The sequence below is a fragment of the Equus przewalskii genome, chromosome 21 (assembly GCF_037783145.1).
Source record: "Equus przewalskii isolate Varuska chromosome 21, EquPr2, whole genome shotgun sequence".
NCBI classification, from domain to species: domain Eukaryota; kingdom Metazoa; phylum Chordata; class Mammalia; order Perissodactyla; family Equidae; genus Equus; species Equus przewalskii.
In genome coordinates this window covers 26,024,580-26,044,478 of record NC_091851.1, presented here as the reverse complement: position 1 = coordinate 26,044,478, position 19,899 = coordinate 26,024,580, and the positions used below count along the sequence as shown (strand labels likewise).

The following is a 19,899-nucleotide window of genomic DNA, read 5'->3' as shown; positions in this document are numbered from 1 at the left end:
ACCAACTCTTTGTTTCATTGATCCTTTCTATTGTCTTTTTTGTTTCAATATCGTTTATTTCTGCTCTTATTTTTATTATTTCCCTCCTTCTACTGACTCTGGGCCTTGTTTGTTCTTCTTTTTCTAGTTCTGTTAGGTGTCGTTTGAGGTTGCTTACGTGAGCTTTTTCTTGTTTAGTGAGGTGAGCCTGTATTGCGATGAATTTCCCTCTTAGGACTGCTTTTGCTGCATCCCAAATGATTTGGTATGTCGTGTTCTCATTTTCATTTGTCTCCAGATAATATTTGATTTCTTCTTTAATTTCTTCAATGATCCATTGTTTGTTGAGAAGCGTGTTGTTTAGTCTCCACATTTTTGCACCTTTCTCTGCTTTTTTCTTGTAGTTGATTTCTAGTTTAATAGCGTTATGATCAGAAAAGATGCTTGATATTATTTCAACTCTCTTGTATTTATTGATGTTTGCTTTGGTTCCCAAAATATGGTCAATCCTTGAGAATGTTCCATGTGCACTTGAGAAGAATGTGTAACCTGCTGTTTTTGGATGAAGTGTTCTATATATATCTATTAAGTCCATCTGGTCTAATTTTTCATTTAATTCTATTATTTCCTTGTTGATTTTCTGTCTGGATGTTCTGTCCATTGGTGTTAATGGTGTGTTGAGGTCCCCTACTATTATTGTATTGTTGTTGATGTCTTCTTTTAGTTCTATTAAGAGTTGCTTTACAAATTTTGGTGCTCCTGTGTTGGGTGCGTATATATTTATAAGTGTTATGTCTTCTTGGTGGAGAGTCCCTTTTATCATTATATACTGTCCCTCTTTGTCTTTCTTTATCTGTTTTGCTTTGAAATCTACCTTGTCTGATATTAGTATAGCGACACCTGCTTTCTTTTGTTCATTATTAGCTTGGAGTATTGTTCTCCATCCCTTCACTCTGAGTCTGTGTTTGTCTTTGGGGCTGAGGTGTGTTTCCTGGAGGCAGCATATTGTTGGATCTTGTTCTTTGATCCATCCTGCCACTCTGTGTCTTTTGATTGGGGAGTTCAATCCATTTACATTTAGAGTGATTATTGAGACGTGGGAGCCTACCACTACCATTTTGTGTCTTGTTTTCCCGTTTTCTTCAGTTTCCTTTGTTTCTCGTCCCATGGTTTAATCTGTTCTGATGTGGAGCTGCTACTCTCTGTTGTTGTCCTTCTACTTATCTCCTCTGCTCTTGGTTTTGTAGCCCCTTTCCTTTTTTGGAATGAGGGTTTTCCTGAGGATTTCCTGAAGAGGAGGTTTTGTGGCAATGAACTCCCTTAATTTTTGTTTATCTGGGAAAGTTTTTATTTCTCCATCGTATTTGAAGGATATTTTCGCTGGGTAGAGAATTCTCGGCTGTAGGTTTTTGTCCTTCAGATTTTTGAATATATCATTCCACTCTCTTCTAGCCTGTAAAGTTTCTGCTGAGAAATCTGCTGATAGCCTGATGGGGGTTCCTTTGTAGGTTAGTTTCTTTTGCCTGGCTGTCCTTAATATTTTCTCCTTGTCGTTGACTTTTGCTAGCTTCACTACTATATGCCGTGGAGTTGGTCTTCTTGCATTGATAAAGTTTGGAGATCTATTGGCTTCTGTCACCTGAAGATCCATCTCCCTCACCAGATTTGGGAAGTTCTCAGCCATTATTTCTTTGAATAGGTTTTCTGCCCCTTTCTCCTTCTCTTCTCCCTCTGGTATACCTATAATCCTTACGTTGCATCTCCTAATTGTGTCTGATAATTCTCGGAGAGTTTCTTCATTTCTTTTAAGTCTTGCTTCTCTCTCCTCCTCTGCCTGCAACAATTCTATATTGCCATCTTCCAAATTGCTAATTCTTTCCTCCATATTATCGGCCCTACTGTTCAGAGCATCTAGATTTTTCTTAATCTCCTCTATTGTGTTCTTCATTTCCAATATTTCTGTTTGGTTCTTCTTTATCGTATCAAACTCTTTTGTGACATAGCTCCTGAACTCGTTGAGTTGTCGGTCAGAATTCTCTCTTAACTCAGTGAGTATTTTAATGATGGCTGTTTTGAAGTCATCATCATTTAGGTTATATATCTCATTTTCTTTGGGATTGTTTTCTGTGTATTTGTTACTTTCTTTCTGTTCTGGAGATTTAATGTATTTTTTCATATTGCTTGATGATGTTGATTTGTGCCTCCGCATGGAGATAGAGTTTAGTTGCTCCTTTCACTTGTTTCAGCTGCTGCGGTGGGGGGAGCAGCTGTTTATACTTCACCAACCAGGAACCCTGTCCGTAGTTGCTAACTGGGCCTGGGCCCCTCTTCGTAGCCACAGTGGCCCTTTGGATTCCCTCCTCTGCCGTGGGGGCCGTCACGGGGGGCTTCAGGCTGCAGGTGCCTACTGTTGTTGCCCACCTAGATGCGCTCTCTCCTTGGGGTCTGCAACGGTGTTATGGGCTTTTCCAGCGGCCAGGGGTGGGATCACTTATATTTGTCGCTCCGTTGCTGTCGGCACCCACCAAATCTCACTTGTCCTCTATGGGTCGCAGGAGAGCTATTGGCATCTTCTACAGTCTGTGGTTAGTACACCTAGCTATGCTGCTTTTGCCCTGGGGTCTTCCAGCCTTGTGGCTGGCGGCTGGGTGCCTTCTACTGGTGCTGTGCAGGGGCTTTCCCTAAGGCTTCTGTGAGCCTGTAGGGTTTCCCCCTAGGCTACTAAGCTGGGTCTCTGGAACTCTCTCCAGCTCATCTTCCCATCTTTGAGGTTCCTGGTTGGAAGCCCCTGCCTCAGAATGACATCCTCAGGTACATGTCAGACAGGGAGGCAAATTTGGCTCAAAATGAGGAAGAACTTTGTGTTAATTAGAACTGTAGTGTAATTGAGTGTGTGGGTTGCATTTTGACATAGTAAATTTACTAGTGGAACTATTCAGGCAGTGGTTGAAAGACTATGTTAAGGGCATGACATAAAAGAATCCTTTAGGGGCCGACTCCGTGGCCGAGTGGTTAAGTTCGCTCTGCTGCAGCGGCCCAGGGTTCAGATCCTGGGCGTGGACATGGCACCGCTCGTCAGGCCACGTTGAGGTGGCGTCCCACATCCCACAACTAGAAGGACCTGCAACTAAGATATATAACTATGTACAGGGGCGGGGCGGGCGGGAGTTGGGAAAAAAAAAAGATTGGCAACAGTTGTTAGTCCAGGTGCCAATCCTTAAAAAAACCCGGAAGATTGGCAACAGTTGTTAGCCTAGGTGCCAATCTTTAAAAAAAAAAAAAAGAGAATCTTTCATTGGCCGAGTGGTAGTATTAGATGATCTCTAAGGTAATGTCCAAAGCGATAGTTCTGTTATTTTCAAAAAGCTAGGAACATTGTACTCTTCCCTCTGTCTCTCCTATATAACCTCTTGAAGTTCTGTCATGCTTTGATGAGTCTACTTAAAAAAAAGTTATTTTGAAATAATTTAAACTTACAGAAATGTTGTAAAAATAGTAGAGTTCCCATGTACTCTCTATCTAGCTTTCTCTAATGTTAACATCTTATATAACCATAGTGTAATTATTGAAACCAGGAGATTAACATTGATATAATACTATCAATGAATCTACACACCTTATTCCAATCTTACCAGTTTTTTTCACTAATGTCCTTCTTTCTGTCCCTCAATTTGGGTTTGCCTGATATTTTCTTATAATTAGATTGAGGTTATGCATTTTTGGCAAAGTGGTGATGTTCTGTTTTCAGCGCATCATATCAAGGGATACATGATGCCAATATGGCTTATTACTGATGATGTCAATTTTGATCCCTTGGTTATTAAATTAGTGTCTGTCAGGTTCCCCTATTATAAAGTTACTATTTTTCCCTTTATAATTAGTAAGTATCTTCTAAGAAGATACTTTGAGACCATGCTGATATCCTGTTTTTTGTCATACTTTTTGCTCACACTTTTAGCATCCATCCATGGTTCTTTTTTTTTAGCGATGTATAATATTAATTAATTATTTTAAAAATTGTAGTAAAAAACCCTGTAACATTAAAGTTACCACCTTAAACATTTTTAAGTATACAGTTCAGTAGTGTAAAAATATATTCACATTGTACAACAGATCTAGAACTTTTTCGTCTTGCAAAACTGAAACTCTATATCCATTAAACACTAATCCACCCCACCACCCTTGGCAACTACCTTTCTGCTTTCTATTTCTACGATTTTGACTACTTTAGATACTACATATGGGTGGAATCATACACTATTTGTCCTTTTGTGACTTAATTTCACTTAGCTTAATGTCCTCCAGGTTCATCCATGTTACAGGATTTCCTTTTTTAAGGCTGCATAATATTCCATTGTGTATATATACATTTTCTTTATCCATCCATCTATCAATGGACATTTGTGTTGCTTCCACATCTTGGCTATTGTGAATAATGCTGCAGTGAACATCAGTGTGCATATATCTCTTCAAGATCCTGCTTTGAATTCTTTTGGATGTATACCCAGAAGTGGGATTGCTGCATCACAAGGTAATTCTGTCGATATTTCTTGACTGCGATAGTCATTACTGTAGTGTTTGCCTAATGGTGATTTTCTGTTTCCATCTTTACTACAACATTGATTGATTGGAATTCTACTGTACGATAGAGCTGTCACTTCTTCCCCATTTGTTTATTCAGTTATTTACCTATATCAGAATGAGCTTATGGATATTTATTTTCTTCTGTGAATTATAATCCATTATTCTCATTATTTACTTTATTGATTAAATTGTCCCAAGTTTGACTCTTGGGAACTCGTTCAAGTTCCTTTCTACATGCCTTCATCATTTTATTTTTTCCAGCAAGATTAGCCCTGAGTGAACATCCACTGCCAATCCTCCTCTTTTTGCTGAGGAAGACTGGCCCTAAGCTAACATCTGTGTCCATCTTCCTCTACTTTATATGTGGAACACCTGCCACAGCGTGGCTTGATATGTGGTTCATAGGTCTGCACCTGGGATCCGAACCAGCGAACCCCAGGCTGCCAAAGTGGAGTGTGCAAACTTAACCACTGTGCCACCAGGCTGGTCCCACCTTCATCATTTTTTGAACACTTCCTTATTTCCTGGCATGACAAGATATTTCAGGTTCATGTTGTATTTTCTTTGCTCTAGCTCTAGATTCAACAATTTCTCTGAGGAGCTGTGGTTCCTTTTATCAGAGAATGGTATTTAGAATATTTATTTATTTATTTATTTTAAAGATTGGCACCTGAGCTAACATCTCTTGCCAATCTTCTTTTTTTTTTCTTCTTCTCCCCAAAGCCCCCCATTACATAGTTGTATGTTCTAGTTGTGAGTGCCTCTGGTTGTACTATGTGGGACGCCACCTCAGCATGGCTTGATGAGTGGTGCCATGTCTGCGCCCAGGATCTAAACTGGTGAAACCTTGGGCCGCCAAAGTGGAGCACACAAACTTAACCACTTGGCCATGGGGCTGGCCCCAGTATTTAGAATGCTTAGAAATCAAGATCTGGGTGCTTAGGTTTCATGAGCCTGTGTTGAACTCTACTCAGGTTTTTGAAAGTAGCTTGATAGAGGGGGAAGAAGATAGCTCTGAATATATATTCTACCCCTTAATGAACTTCATGTCTTAGTATCCTTATTTCTAAAATGAGAAAAAAGTAGTATCTACTTTACAAAGTTGTGAGATGAACATAAGTACAACACCAAGCATACGGGTGCTGGGCATATAAGAGATCTTCAGTAAGTTGTAACTGCTATTTTTGTCACTATTTATGTTCATGCTACTTGGGTAAATTTTCTCCTCACTGTATAAATTGAAACTTAAAAAAATTTTTGTCCTAAAACTACCTTAAGCAAGTTGCAACCTCTCTCTGAGTCTTAGTTTCCTCATCTATGAAATGAAAAGGTTGGACTTAGAAGATCTCTGAGATTTCTTCCAGCTCAAGTCTTATTATTCTAAATTACTCCTTAGTTCTTCAGTTGCTTTTTCTCCAAGGTAAACAGCCTCAATTCATTTCAACCTTTCCACTAGGACCTTTTATTCATCTCTTTGATCATTCCTGTGGTTCTTTTCTGGACCTTCTCCAGATTGTCCTTCTATTTAAAAAAAAAAAAAAAAATCCACCTAGTTTTTATTGAGTGTCAGCTCCAGGCCCAGAATGGTGTTGAGCACTGGGGCAGAAAATAAAAGAAGTCTAAGGTAGGTAGGCTCTGCCCTGGTGGAGCTTTATAGTTTTGCTGAAAGGGCCAGACACATTCAGCCATGGTGGTATTCAAGAATTGCCTGAGTCCTTCTCTCCTTCCCTTTTTTTCTTTTCTTATCTTTCTTTTTCTCGCTTTCCTTTTCACTTTCAGAACCTTTTTGGAAGCAAAAAATAAGGGTAAAGTCTTATATTCCTTTTAATGAGGGGTCGTCTGAAGAAGAGTTTCTCATTGGAGTTGTCTTGAACAGGTCTTTACATTTATCTTATGCATTGTAGTTTACACATCTCTTTCACGTACATTATTTTATTTGGTTCTCAAAGCAAATTTATGAGACACGCAGAGCTAGAGCTTCCGCCCAAGTTTTTCTCTTTCCTCCACCCCATGCTTCCTCACCTCTGCCTCCTCACTCACTTTCTCTATCCTGCCCACTTCTTAAGGCTTCTTTATGAAGTCTTTTCTAATGACTCTAGGTCATTCTTTTCTATCTCCAAATTTCTGTTGTATGCATTGCCTATTTCACATCTTTAAGCAATTTTGTACATTTTATTGAAGTATAATAAATATACAGAAAAAGGCATAAAGCATAAATGTACAGATCAATGAATTATTACAAAGTGAACATAACCAGCACCCAGGTCAAGAAATAGAACCCCAGAAGCCTCCTTGATCTCCTTCTAGTCACTGCCCCTAACCGAGGTTAATCACAGTCTTCCCTTTGAACACCGTAGAGTAGCTTTGCCTTTTACGTATATGGTATGTACTTTCTTGTGTTTGTCTGCTTTCGTTCAGCTTTCTTTTAGAAATTCCCCTATGTGGTTTTGTGTAGAAATAGTTTATTCATTCTCATTGTTGTGTATATTTTATTATGTGGATATACCATGATTTTTTTAATCCATTCTTCTATTGATGGATATTTGGATTGTTTCTAGTTTGGACTTTTATTAATAGTGCTACTATGAACATTCTTGTGTGTGTTTTTTGGTGAACCTATTTATACATTTCTGTTGAGGTATGTACTTAGAAATGGAGTTGCTGAATCTTATAGGATGTGCATACATACATTCAGCTTCAGTAGATACTACCAAATAATTTTCCAAAGTGATTGTACCATTTTACACTCCCACCAGTAGTGTATGAGAGTTCTAGTTGCTCTACATACTTGCTAACAATTTTTTTTGTGGTAGGTGATCTTTAAGCATTTTAAATTGTGATATTTAATTCTGTTTCTTCTGTAGTCAGTCTTCTCTTCTCCACAAGATTGAGTGCTCCTTGAGGATAGGGATTCTGTTTGTGTCCTAAAACTTGACATAATGGCTGACATATTATGGGCATTTAATAGAGCTTGGATGAATGAAACATGTATGCATAGCATGTGTGTGAATAAGGACAGGAAGTAAACAATAAGAAATAACAGTACAGGTGGTTGTGTTTGTTCATTCATAAAATGTTTGAATGTTTTCCATGTATAATGCACTGACTTGATTCTGCTAATATATTTAGTTCCTACCCTCATGAATCTTTTTGGTAATGGTAATAGAAAATAAGCAAGTACGTAAAAATATAATTGTACATTGTAGTGAGTACTATGAATGAAATGAACAGGCTACTGCTATGATAGAGAATAAGGGGGTGATAAGAAACTATTTTGGATAAAATGGTCAGAGAAGGCCTCTTGGAAAAAGTGACATTTGAGTATTTCAGGGTATTTTTTCTCTTTTACAAAAAGTTATTTATTGCTATCTTTTCAGTTTAAACAAAGGAAAAATTGATGTCTTTAAACATCGAGGGAATCTGTTTTGGGGGGCATGGGGGTACAAAAAAGTAAATGTGTGTGTTTATAGATATGTATAGGTATGGCGAAACCAGATATTGTCCTTGGTACTAGATAGCTAGGTACTTCAATAGTTCACTATAGTGTTAAATGTTAACTCATGAATAATTGTAGGACAGAAATACTTAGGTGAAGTAGGTGGTGAGACAGCCACAAAAGTTACTCCTGGAGCTGTGGGGGAAGAGAACGATCATAGAAGAGAACTCACCCCAAAGCACAGCTCCTTGAAACTGCCGTTTGTGTTTTTTGAGCCTGTTTGAGTGCTTTGTGTTCTAGATGGACCGTTACATTGATGTATGTGATGTAATGGGAGGTGTTCTGTGTTTTACAAAGCCTGCTTAATACCTATGAATTAAAGCATGTGTCCTTGGGAGTGACCAGAAGAATCCTGACTAATCTTTTAATATCCTTGTTGTAGAAAGAAAAGTAAATAATAACTCTCCACAATTAGAAATTCTGTTTTTCCTTCATTAGAATTAAATAAAAGATCATTTTCGTTTCATGTGTCCCGTCTCTTCTTGGAATAAACCAGAATTGAAGCAGTAACCGTCCTCCTGCTCCCTCCCCACCCATTTTTGTTGTATAGGTAATATAACAGTACTGAGAGTTTGGAAACTAGATTCTTAAACTTATTCATAATTCTGCTAACTTAACAAAATAACTCTTTCATTTCTGTGTGTTCCTTTCTAGACTTGCCCATATGCATTCGTGTTTTTAACTATAATTTTATACGTATTATAAGAGATTTTTCATGTTGCTAAAGATAATAATCTCTGATGTAAACTGTGGACTTTGGGTGATAATGATGTCTCAGTGTATGTCATCAATTGTAGCAAATGTACCACTCTGCTGGGGGATGGTGATAGTAGGGGATGTTGTGCATGTGTGGGGGAGTGGCTATATGGGAGCTCTCTGTACTTTCTGTTCAGTTTTTTAAAAAAAGATTTTTATTTTTTTAATTATTTTTATTATTTTTTTGTTGCGGTAACATTGGTTTATAACATTATATAAATTTCAGGTGTACATCCAAATAATGTGTTGTATGTTAGTAGCATTTATTCTGTTCAGTTTTGCTGTGAACCTAAAACTGCTTGAAAAATAAAGCTATTAAAAAAAAACTCAATAGTTACCTGATTTTCCATTGAGTGACTGTACCTTAATTTAACTAACAATCTCCTTCCTTATTGGACTTTTTCCCCATATTCACTCTTGTGAATAATGATGTGATGAGGATCTTTTACATGTAGTTTTTTGCCTTGGGAATTTATTTTCAAAACTGTGTTTACTGGCCTTAATTATAATAATACCAATCTAAAAGAGTTATGATGAGGATTCAATAAGGTAATATATGTAAGACGTTTAGCATAATACCTGGCACATAATAATTATAAATAATTGTTATATTGCCAGAATGCTTTCAAATGCAACGTGTGAACATAAAAGGAAGGCAATTCTGAACAATGATGATGTTGATGATATTGATGGAAGCTTCTACTATTTATTATCTGTTTTGCGAAAGGCACTGTACATATTTTATCTCATTTAATCCTCACTACAGCTGAGGTTCAGTAACTTGCCCATGGCCACCCAGTTTGTAAGTGGCAGAAGCAGGTTTTAAACTTAAAATTGACTGATGTTGAAGTCTTTTTTTTGTATACTGCACTGCTGCCAATGTTTAAGTAGGCATTTATTGCAATTCTAGTTCTTAGAGTTGACTCAGATTTATTTAGTTCCAGGTTTCCAGGGCTGAATCCTTTATTTATTCAAGTATTCAACAGATATTTATTGAGCACATACCATGTACCAGACACCATTCTAGGTGACGATCTTGGATCCTCTCTGTGATCGGATCACCAGGAACTGGGTTAAACAAGGTTGGAAAGATTTATAGTCTTTACTTTGGAGCAGTTCTGCTCGGATTAACCCTCAAGTCAATGCTTAGTGTTGCTTACATCTTTTTTTTTTTTAAATCCCCCAGTGGCCCCAGATGAGCCAGTTCCTAGCATGTGGTAGATCAGAACAGATTCCTGGGATAGACATACAGCTGAGTAGGAAGTCTCACACCACGAATAAGGTGAGAATTATTGGTGTTTTCCATGTTTATAGAGTGCTTTCACACAGGTGTTCTTGTTTGAATCTCAGCAAAATTGTTAGTTGGATGAGGCAAGGAATTTTATCAAACACAGGTGAGGCTCCAGGAGGTGAAGTGACTTGTCATAAGGATGGTAAGTGACAGACCAACTGAATATTTGAACCTAAGACTTCTGATCCTACGTCCTGTATTTCTTCCACTGTACTGTCTTGCTTTGAAATGCTTTAGAGAAAAAAGTCTTTATGAATTTTTTATATTCTAAAAATAAAGTCGTATTAAATTTTACAGAATTTCTTGTTGGTTATATAGCCTGCCCTCATTTGGGGAGGCTTAGCATTACAACAGGTTTTCCTTGGAGTTTATTTGCGAACTACAAGACTCATATCTTCTGTAGTTGTTAATAAAATTTGTTATACTAAAAAATGCAAGAGTTATTTATTCAGTGCTTGCTTTGGTTGATTATGGTTTTGAATGACTTTTGACTGCTTTCAGACAGTATTTTTCTTTCCTTTTCCTGTTATGTCAATAAACAGAACATTCCTCTTCTCAGAATTGTTTTTTTGGGAAATAGGGGTCAAGATTTCCTTTTAAAAGTACTCTTTTCCCTAGAACTTTTATTCTGATACACGGAATCTATCATTTCCTATACATGGGTTCATAGGCATGTGGTCAGTGAGATGGGTATTTCTTGCTCTGAAATTTGGAGGACATCTATTAGAGTTCCAGATGTATTTGCACTGAGTGATAAGATGCCCAGAAAAATGAGAATTAAGAATTCTAGGTGAAAACAATAAAATGTAAGTAATAAAAGTACCCTTAGACCTAATGAGGAACAAAAGCATTCTTTAAAAAAAATTTTTTTGCAACTAATTTTGGTCCCCTTCTTTTTGGTTAAATAGCTTTCTGCTACCAAGGATTCCCTGCAGCCTGTTGAGGAGAAGGTTGGTGCCTTCACAAAGATAATAGAAGCCATGGGATTCACAGGACCTTTGAAATACAGTAAATGGGTAAAGTCTTTTAAGTTCTCATTTTTCTTTTTGGGCTTATTGCTTTCTGTTCCTCATAAAAAGAGTTTTTAAAGCTTCTGCTTTGCTTTTGTGAATTTCATACATTATTTTGAGAGCTTTAAAATGTGTTGTTGTCCCCCACCCCCTGTTCCAAGTCACATCTGTACAACGTGTGGGGCTGAAAATCCTCCCTCTGCTCCCTTAACTGGATTCCTTAGAAGCATCTCAGTAGCAGGGGAGCCAATAAGACTGGGCTTTCCAGGCCCTTATAATGTGATATGCCATATAGATGAGTTCTAAGGAATTATATGGGCCGACTAGTCTGATGGGCAACATTCTCAAGGAAACGTTACTCTCTGATGAATCCATATTCATAAGTGATTTTTACTAGGTCATTGTACTAACTTTCTTTAAAATTTTGCTAATAAGCATCTTTTAAATTAACTAATTAACCCTGCAATTTATTGTAATTCTTATTACGGAGGGATATTTGCTAGCTTTATCATTTCTAGTCAACTCTTGGCCTAGCGCTATAAATGAGTGAATGTCCTTTCTGGGTCATGTGCATCCTGCCCTGGGTTTTTATGACAATGCCTCTAACCAAGTAAAGTAATAAAATGTTAGCTATTCAGTTTTTCTCAGCCCAGTTATCTAGTACTACCATTTCTCTCTATCATTATGGCGGAAGTGCCTTTTAATGCTTTTCAAAGTTACTAGAGTGTTGGATGAGCCTAATGAGTCGTAAGTTATTTATTAATCAAAGCAAGCCAACACAAAGAAGTAGGGAAGACTTTTTTAGAAAACATCATAGCTTTGCCCAAGATGACCAAATAATGCCACAATTACATCATTTTAACAAGTTGGATTGAAATTAGAATTTCAGTTTTATTATAGACTTCTACTTTTAGTTTCTTCTTATCATGTCTGGTTCTATTCCTAACAGTTCTCTCTTCAGCAAATATAGACTTCTCTATGTAATCTCTCTTTTACATAAATTCTAAAAAGTGAACACTGATTTCACAAGCATTTTGTTTGTAAGGGACTTTGAAAAGTGTAGAAGATAATACACATACTAGGTAATAATGATGTTCCTGAGCCCTAAGGTTATGGAGTGCTTTCTTAATCATCAAAGAAATATTAGTTATGTTCATTAAAGTTATCTTTTTTACATCTTAATTCTTTGGCTATTGATACTCATTGGTATATTTGGTAATGTTATTAACCAGAAACTTTTCTCCTATTAAAAAAATGGTCGTCATTATGGCATTTGGATTTAAAAGCTTAAAGTATGTGTTCTTTTTGAAAATTAGAAATTAATTTAAAGAAAACAGAAGTGAGATCAGAAAGAAAGAAAGAAAAGAGAAGAAAATTTACTGTTTTATTCGTTTCTTGGTGGTTGGGTTCCACTTGGTTGCTACCATATGCTTTGTCTCGTCTGTTTTTTTATGATTCCAGAGGGAAAGTTGGCTACCTTTTGGAGGATTACTAAATCAAGAACATTTCTTCACTTTTTTAGCTTAAGTTAGTCTCTGATTTTTCTTGGTTCCCTTGTGACCTCAACTGAGTCCCTAGTATTTGTGTTTTAAAATCTTTTGTCATATGATAGTGTCTACTTTTTATAACTTTCATTTTTTAATTTGTGATATCAAAACATCAAAGTATGACATTCTAGTATAATTTAGGTAGGAAAATGTAGGTATAACTTTCCATTTTGAAAGATGGTGAGCCCTTTTCAGCAAACGTTGACTCAGAAATCTATGGCTAGACACTTGTATTGCAATGGGAAGATACTTTGTTTTGTGTTTTCAGATGTCTTTGTTTAGGGAGTAAAATGCCTGCTTGTCTGTCTACATCAGCAATATCACTCATATTTCCTCCATATTTTTCTGTAACGTTTTCATGCGTAGTTCCATTTTTCTTCTAGATTCATCTTTAGGAATTTCCTTACCTTTTTGACTATCCTGAAATAACTGTTCTTTTTTACTATCTTTATGTTGCAATATCAGATAAGACAAGGACAACATTTACTAGATTCAGCCACATGTCATAGACTAGGCAGTTTCCAGATTAGCCTTAGGACTCAAAATTATTCCTGTTCTGAAGGACACTGACAAACTGGAATGCATTCAAATGTGGTAGTGAGCCTTGTGGAGGTTTCAGAAACCATGTTGAGTGAAGAATGGTTGAAGGAAACAGTGATTCTTACCCTGGAAAGGAGAAGAAGAAATGATGGTCTTCTCAGATATTTGAAGGGCAAATGTAATAAAAATGAAGAGGCTTAATCTGAGGTATTCCAGTGGGCAGATGATGTTTAATGAATGTTACATGAAGCCGATTTAAGTGCAATAAAACAAAAATCTAACAAGAATTGTCCTCCAATGGCATAGGTAGCCTCACAAGGTCATTGGACTTCTTTGAACAGGAGCCCAGATGGTTGACCTTGAATCAAGAATGCTGTAGAAGGAGTTCCAGTACAGAATAGAAGGTTCAAATGACTTCACAGCCCCTTCCAGCTCTCAGACAGCTGTTAGTGCAAGCCTTTTACTAGATTCGTTTTTCGTCTTGTAGGATGGCGCAAAATGCATTTGCTGATGGGAGAGTTTTTACTTCTTAAAGCTGTCTTTGGTACTTGTATTTTAGTCAAGTAGACTGATGAAAACTTCCAAAGTTAGGATGAGGTAAACATGAAGTCATTTGAGGACCAGAATAATTTGTATTGACTGGGTGGGAATTTAGTTCACCTACCTCCTTAACTTATATTAACACAGGAATCTTGAAGAGGTTCTTTCCTCAAGTTGCTATTTCCAGTCCCTGTGTGATGGTCTACAGGGACTTGCTTTAGAGATTTGTCCAGGAAAATGGCTCACCCAAGTATAAAGGCTTGGCTTCACTGCAGGAAAAGTGAGACACTATAAAATGCTCCTGATTGCCACAGTATGAACACTGTATAAATCTACCGGCCAATCTGGTGAGGTCTTCATTGTTTGTAATGAATACTTTCTTCATGAACATGTTGTAGGGGGAAACCTCCTTCTCAAGGAAAGATTTGAGCCTTGGAGGCAAGTCTGCCTTTCTTCAGGGTCATTAATTGTATACCTAGAGGACTCTGTATATAAGACTGTGAAGGAAACTGCAGAGTTAAAAAAAAAAATCAAGAAATAGGCCATTAGGAATTTTACTTAAAATTATAAATGTGTCTGTAGTCGAAGTGGGCCATAAGCTCCATGAAAGCAGGAGGTTTTCTGTTTGTTTTTTGTTTTGTGAGGAAGATTAGCCCTGCACTAACTGCTGCCAGTCTTCCTCTTTTTGCTGAGGAAGACTGGCCCTGAGCTAACATCCATGCCCATCTTCCTCTACTTTGTATGTGGGACGTCTGCCACAGCATGGCATGTCAAGCGGTGCCATGCCCACACCCAGGATCTGAACCAGCAAACTCCAGGCCGCTGAAGCGGAACATGTGCACTTAACCGCTGCACCACCAGGCCGGCCCCAGGAGTTTCGACTGCTTTGTTTACTGCTGTATTCCCAGCAACCAGATCAACGCCAGGCACTGAGTTAGGTACTCAGTAAATTATTTGTCAAATGAAGTGAAGAGCTAACAGATGTCCTAAACTCCCTGTCTCAAGGTTAGGAGTAGGCCTATCAAGGTCAAAGCATTAGGATCATGAGATCATTAGGATATCATTATTTTGGTGAGGGTACAGACCAGTGCTTTCCAAAATGTATTGTGTGTCCATTACCTCTAAGAACTGCAGGTTCTTTTTTAGCCTGCTGATTTGGTGAATTATTACATTGATTAATTTGTGAATGTTGAATCAACTTTGCATTCTGGCATAAATCCCACTTGATCATGATATATTATCCTTTTTAAACATTGAGGACTTTGATTTGTTAATATTTTAAGGATTTTTGCATCTATGTTCATATAGGCTGTGGTTCTATAGTTTTGTTTTCTTCTAATGACTTTGGTTTTGCCATAAGAGTGATGTTGGCCTCATAGAATGAGCTGGGAAGTGTTCTTTTCTCTGTTTTCTGGCAAAGTTTGTGTAGATTTGGTACCACTTACTTAGATGTTTGGTAGAATTATGTAGTGATGTCATTGAGCCTGGAGTTTTCTTGGTGGGAAGATTTTTAACCACAGATCCAGTTTTTTTTCTTTCTTTCTTTTTGGCTGAGGAAGATTCACCCTGAGCTAACATCCATGCCAGTCTTCCTCTATTTTTTAGTGTGTGGGCTGGCAGCACAGCATGGCTGCTAACAGAGCAGTGTAGGTCCACATCTAGGAACAAACCTGGGCTGCTGAAGTGGAACGCACCAAACTTAACCACTAGGCCACTGAGACTGGCCCCCAATTTCTTTAATAAATACAGGACTCTTCAGGTTATTCATTTGTTCTAGTGAGCTTTGGTAGTTTGTGTCTTTCAAGAGTTTTGTCCATTTCATCTAAGTAATCAAACTTATTGGGCTAAAGTTATTATATTCCTTTATTATTCTATTAATATCTTTAGGATAGGTAGTGATGTCCTCTCTCTGGTTCCTGATATTGTTAATTTGTATCTTCTCTGTTTTTTTCTTTACTAGTCTAACTAAAGGTTTATCAATTTTGTTGATGTTTCAAAGAACCAGCTTTGATTTTCTATGTTATTTTTCTGTTTTCAACTTTATTGATTTCTACTCTAATCTTTATTATATCATTCTTTCTGCTTGCTTTTAGGTTTAATTCACTCTTCTTTTTTAGTGTCTTACCATGGGTTTTTTAAAATGTGGGCTTCTAATGCTAATTTACTTCCCATGTAGATATATCTGATTTCCAGTTGTTATATGTTCTGTTCTGTTCTATGAGCTTTAGACTAAATGCCTTGGAAAAAAATGATAGCCTTCAAATTAGCAAATAAAAAATCTTAGTTACAATCAGAGACATAATCCTTCCTTAATTTATTATGAGTATTGCTGCCCATCAGAGACACTGTTGTTTTGACTCAGAGAGTATAGAGAAATATAGTAGTGCATATGGTATATCCTTGATGACCTTGAACCTTAAAAAGCGTAGCTCTGCTAAAATTCTGTATTGGTTTTTATTCATTTGCTATGTCCTTCTCTGTCTGTTAATTTTTGAATTTTTTCTTTTTTTTAGTCTGTGCATTTTTGAATCTGTCATTTTAAGTAAAAATAAGATTGTACAAGGCTTTTCTTGATGTACTAATTTATTTAGTTGTATCCTTAAGGAATTATTTTGAAAGTCCTTAGAAATACCTGTTCCCTTGGTACTAAGTTGGTCTTCAGACCTACAGTTCAACTCTTAAAAAGAGCTTATTTTTTTAAAATTAATTAATTAATTTAATTTTTTTGAGGAAGATTAGCCCTGAGCTAACTACTGCCAATCCTCTTCTTTTTGCTGAGGAAGACTGGCCCTGAGCTAACATCCATGCCCATCTTCCTCTACTTTATACGTGGGACGCCTACCACAGCATGGCTTTTGCCAAGCGGTGCCATGTCTGCACCTGGGATCCGAACCGGCAAACCCCGGGCTGTCAAGAAGCAGAACGTGCGAACTTAACCGCTGCGCTACGGGGCCAGCCCCAAAAAGAAGTTATTTTTTATTTTCAGATTTATTTTTATTAAAGCATAATGTACATACAGAAAAGGATGTAAATCTTAAATATACAGCTCAGTGAATAAATTAAAACCATCATTCAGATCAAGATTCTAAGAGAATTCTTAGTGCTTTAGGGAATAGTAAAAGGTTGTTCTTTCTACTATATCTTCTATTCACTGGAAATCCTTATTTATAAACATAGTCTTCTGTTAATCAGCAGACTAAAACTAGGGAAAGCAGGAAAATATGACTGCTTCCCCAAGGGAAAAAAATGATTTACAGAATAGAGAGTAGTGCCTCTGAGGAAAGATGGAAAGATTGCAGGTTTTTTTTGTTTGTTTGATTTTGGCCAAAGAATGGGTAATTTTTTAATATAAAGGGTTTTGTTACTGAACCAGGTTCATTTTTGCCTGCCGCCCAGAATACCAAACACTGAGACCACGAGAATGCAGCAGAGAGAGGGTTTACTCACAAGGCAGCCACTTGAGGAAGTGAGAGCATGAGCCTCAAATTCATTTCCCCAAAAACAGGGACTCAGGGATATTTATAGGATGGGGGCAAGGTGGTCTGAAGTGTGGAGAGAGGTGACTGGAGGTGCGGAGAGGTCAGGTAATTGATGATCTGTGCAAGCGTAGTCAGACCCCGTGCCTCTTCTAGGACCCGTGTTCACAAAATGGCAGCTTAGCATGATCTGAGGTGGAGTTTTTAGCCTCTTGACATCAAAAGGTCGCCTGTCTGACTTCTGCGCGGGCCCAGTTGATGAGTTGGTCGTCTCAACCAGTCTGAAGTGGACAAGGAGTTCTAATTCCTGAAAAACAGCTCACACACCCATTACCATGATGACCCAGGCTCCAGGGAGATGTTATCTATAGGAGCCTAGTGGGAATTAGATAGCTTATTGCCGAAACAGCACAATTAACAATGGGAGGGTTAAACACTAAAAGCTATAATCAGTAGTTGCAAAAAGGGAAAAAACTTTAGTTCCTAGCTACTTAATCATCAATGGCTAACTCTTCCGGTTTCAGTTTGAGATTGTAAAGAACTAATGTGGATGATGCTGAACAGTGATTTAGAGGCTCAAATGTGGTAAAATGGGCTTGAATTTAAGGAGAGATTCTATTTAAATATTGAGAAACTTTTTTGACATTTTCATGCTAAAATCCTAAAATGTGAAAATTGTGTGAAGTCTCTGTGAATGGCTAGCTTTAAGAAAGAAATATTTATGTTGGTTTAGCTATTAAATTGCCTACAGACAGGTTTGGATCCCTCCTTCTAGTTGAAGAAATACAAGATTCTGTGACCAACGTCTAATGGCACTAGAACATCCACTTGGTCATGTCTTGAGTTGGTTTTATTCTCTTTGTCTAGAAGATTAAGATTGCGGCCCTGCGCATGTATACTAGCTGTGTGGAGAAAACTGACTTCGAGGAATTCTTTCTAAGTAAGTTACTGTTTTTGATAGTTCTGAAAAGGAAAATGTATCTATTTTTCATTTTTCTGATTGTGTCGTAGTAGGATAGATTTTTTTTAGTCTCTAGTGAAACAATTTTTCCTGTACGAAGTGTATAATAAAAGCTTCTTGTTTTTCTCTTTTAATAGAGTAAACAAAGACTGAAAGAACCCTATACATAAAACATTTTAACAAGTTTGAAAAAAATATTGAAGATTTGTCTAGTGCTTTGACATTAGCATCCCCTTTGTCCACACGTGCATCTTTTTATATAAGAGTAGTCATATAATTGTCCTGTTTTACATTCTGGATGTTTATTTAGCATTTTGACATGAACTTTTTGCCAGTCATTCCTCTTTTCTTTCTAGTTTTTAATTGTTTTAGTTAATCCTCGTATATGCCTCATGATTTTGTTTCCTTCTGTTGAAGGACTGTTGGGTCAAAAGACATGTATAATTTTATTATTTATATCCCATTGATAAATTGCTTTCCAAAAGGGTTTTGCTGGTTTAGACCACTACTAGTACTTGATTGTAACAATACAGTATTCATTTTTATGCTGTAAATTGCTGTGGTTATAAACAAAGTTAGTTAAATCAGGTACTAAAGTCATTGGGAAAGTTCAAGCTGTTTCCAGTTCTACAGATTTTGGAAGGAAATGTGTGCTATGCACGTCTATGGTAATAGCCGTTCTCCTCAAAGCAGTGAACACTTAACTGTGTATACTTGATATTTTTCATGGACAGCAAACATTTATGTGTAATTATGTTAACAACAATGAAGAAAGCTAGATGCAGTTCTGATTATTTAATAACTATTTTGGTTTTTTAAAACCAAAGGCAAGTTGTTTTGTTTTACTTTTGTTTATTTCAGCAGATTGATATTATTTTAGAAACTTAAAATACCATACTGAGTTGTAATCCTAATTTAGTATCCACCTTCTATTTCTTATTTATTTGTAGTGAGGAAAGAAAACTTTCCTGCTGCTTTTGAGTCTCTAAAAATTTCTCACTTTAGGACAAATTAGTGTGAAAGGAGAAAATATTCTTTCTCTACCTGATGAAGAAACTATTACTATTAGAAGGTGGATTTTTCTTAAGTGGTTTCTTGAATCCATGTGCTGAAGTATTTTTCATCAGATCTTTTAAAAATCCTATCCTTAGACATCTATTTAATATTTGATTCCATGAATAACTCAGAAATTTATTGTAATTATTTTGAAAGGATGTTTACTAGCTTTCTTTATCTTAGCCAGTCCTCATTATTGAAGATTCTTGAGTTAATGTTATAGTATCAAATAATGAGACTATTATTAAGTTAATATATCATGTTTCAATTTATAGTCTGTTATAAATTACTTGTAAAAATAAACGTTTATAAAAGTTGTTACCATTATATACTAATAATTCACATTTACATGGTTTGCTTTTACATTTGTCTTATTTAGGAGTTACAAAACCTTGTGTGAAAGAAAGGGCTTGTATTCTTATTTTCATTTTTGTTTTGTTTTCAGAAACAGTTGAAACTTAGACTAATTGACTTGTCCAAAGTTGTGTAGTTAAGCCTTGATCTTATGTCATCTGGCTTAAAATCCAGGAATTGTTCCACTATAACATATTGCCTGTGAATGAATGTAACTGCGAATTAGAAATTATAATCTGTCTTAATAATTTTGTATTTTATTATATTTAAATGAGAAATACCTCTATGAAATATTCTGTTAGTTTTGTA

At 36.7% G+C, this 19,899-nt stretch overlaps 1 protein-coding gene across 2 annotated transcripts in view; it reads left to right on the top strand.

Annotated features, from left to right (window-relative positions):
* UQCC1 (ubiquinol-cytochrome c reductase complex assembly factor 1) overlaps nt 1-19,899 on the top strand; it is a 94,453-nt gene that overhangs the window by 17,880 nt on the left and 56,674 nt on the right. For both annotated transcript variants that reach the window (XM_008525469.2, XM_070588189.1), the window contains exons 3-5: nt 10,002-10,097; nt 11,015-11,122; nt 18,087-18,159. In XM_008525469.2, the coding sequence (XP_008523691.1) occupies nt 10,002-10,097; nt 11,015-11,122; nt 18,087-18,159 (277 nt within the window). The remainder of the gene's footprint in view (nt 1-10,001; nt 10,098-11,014; nt 11,123-18,086; nt 18,160-19,899) is intronic.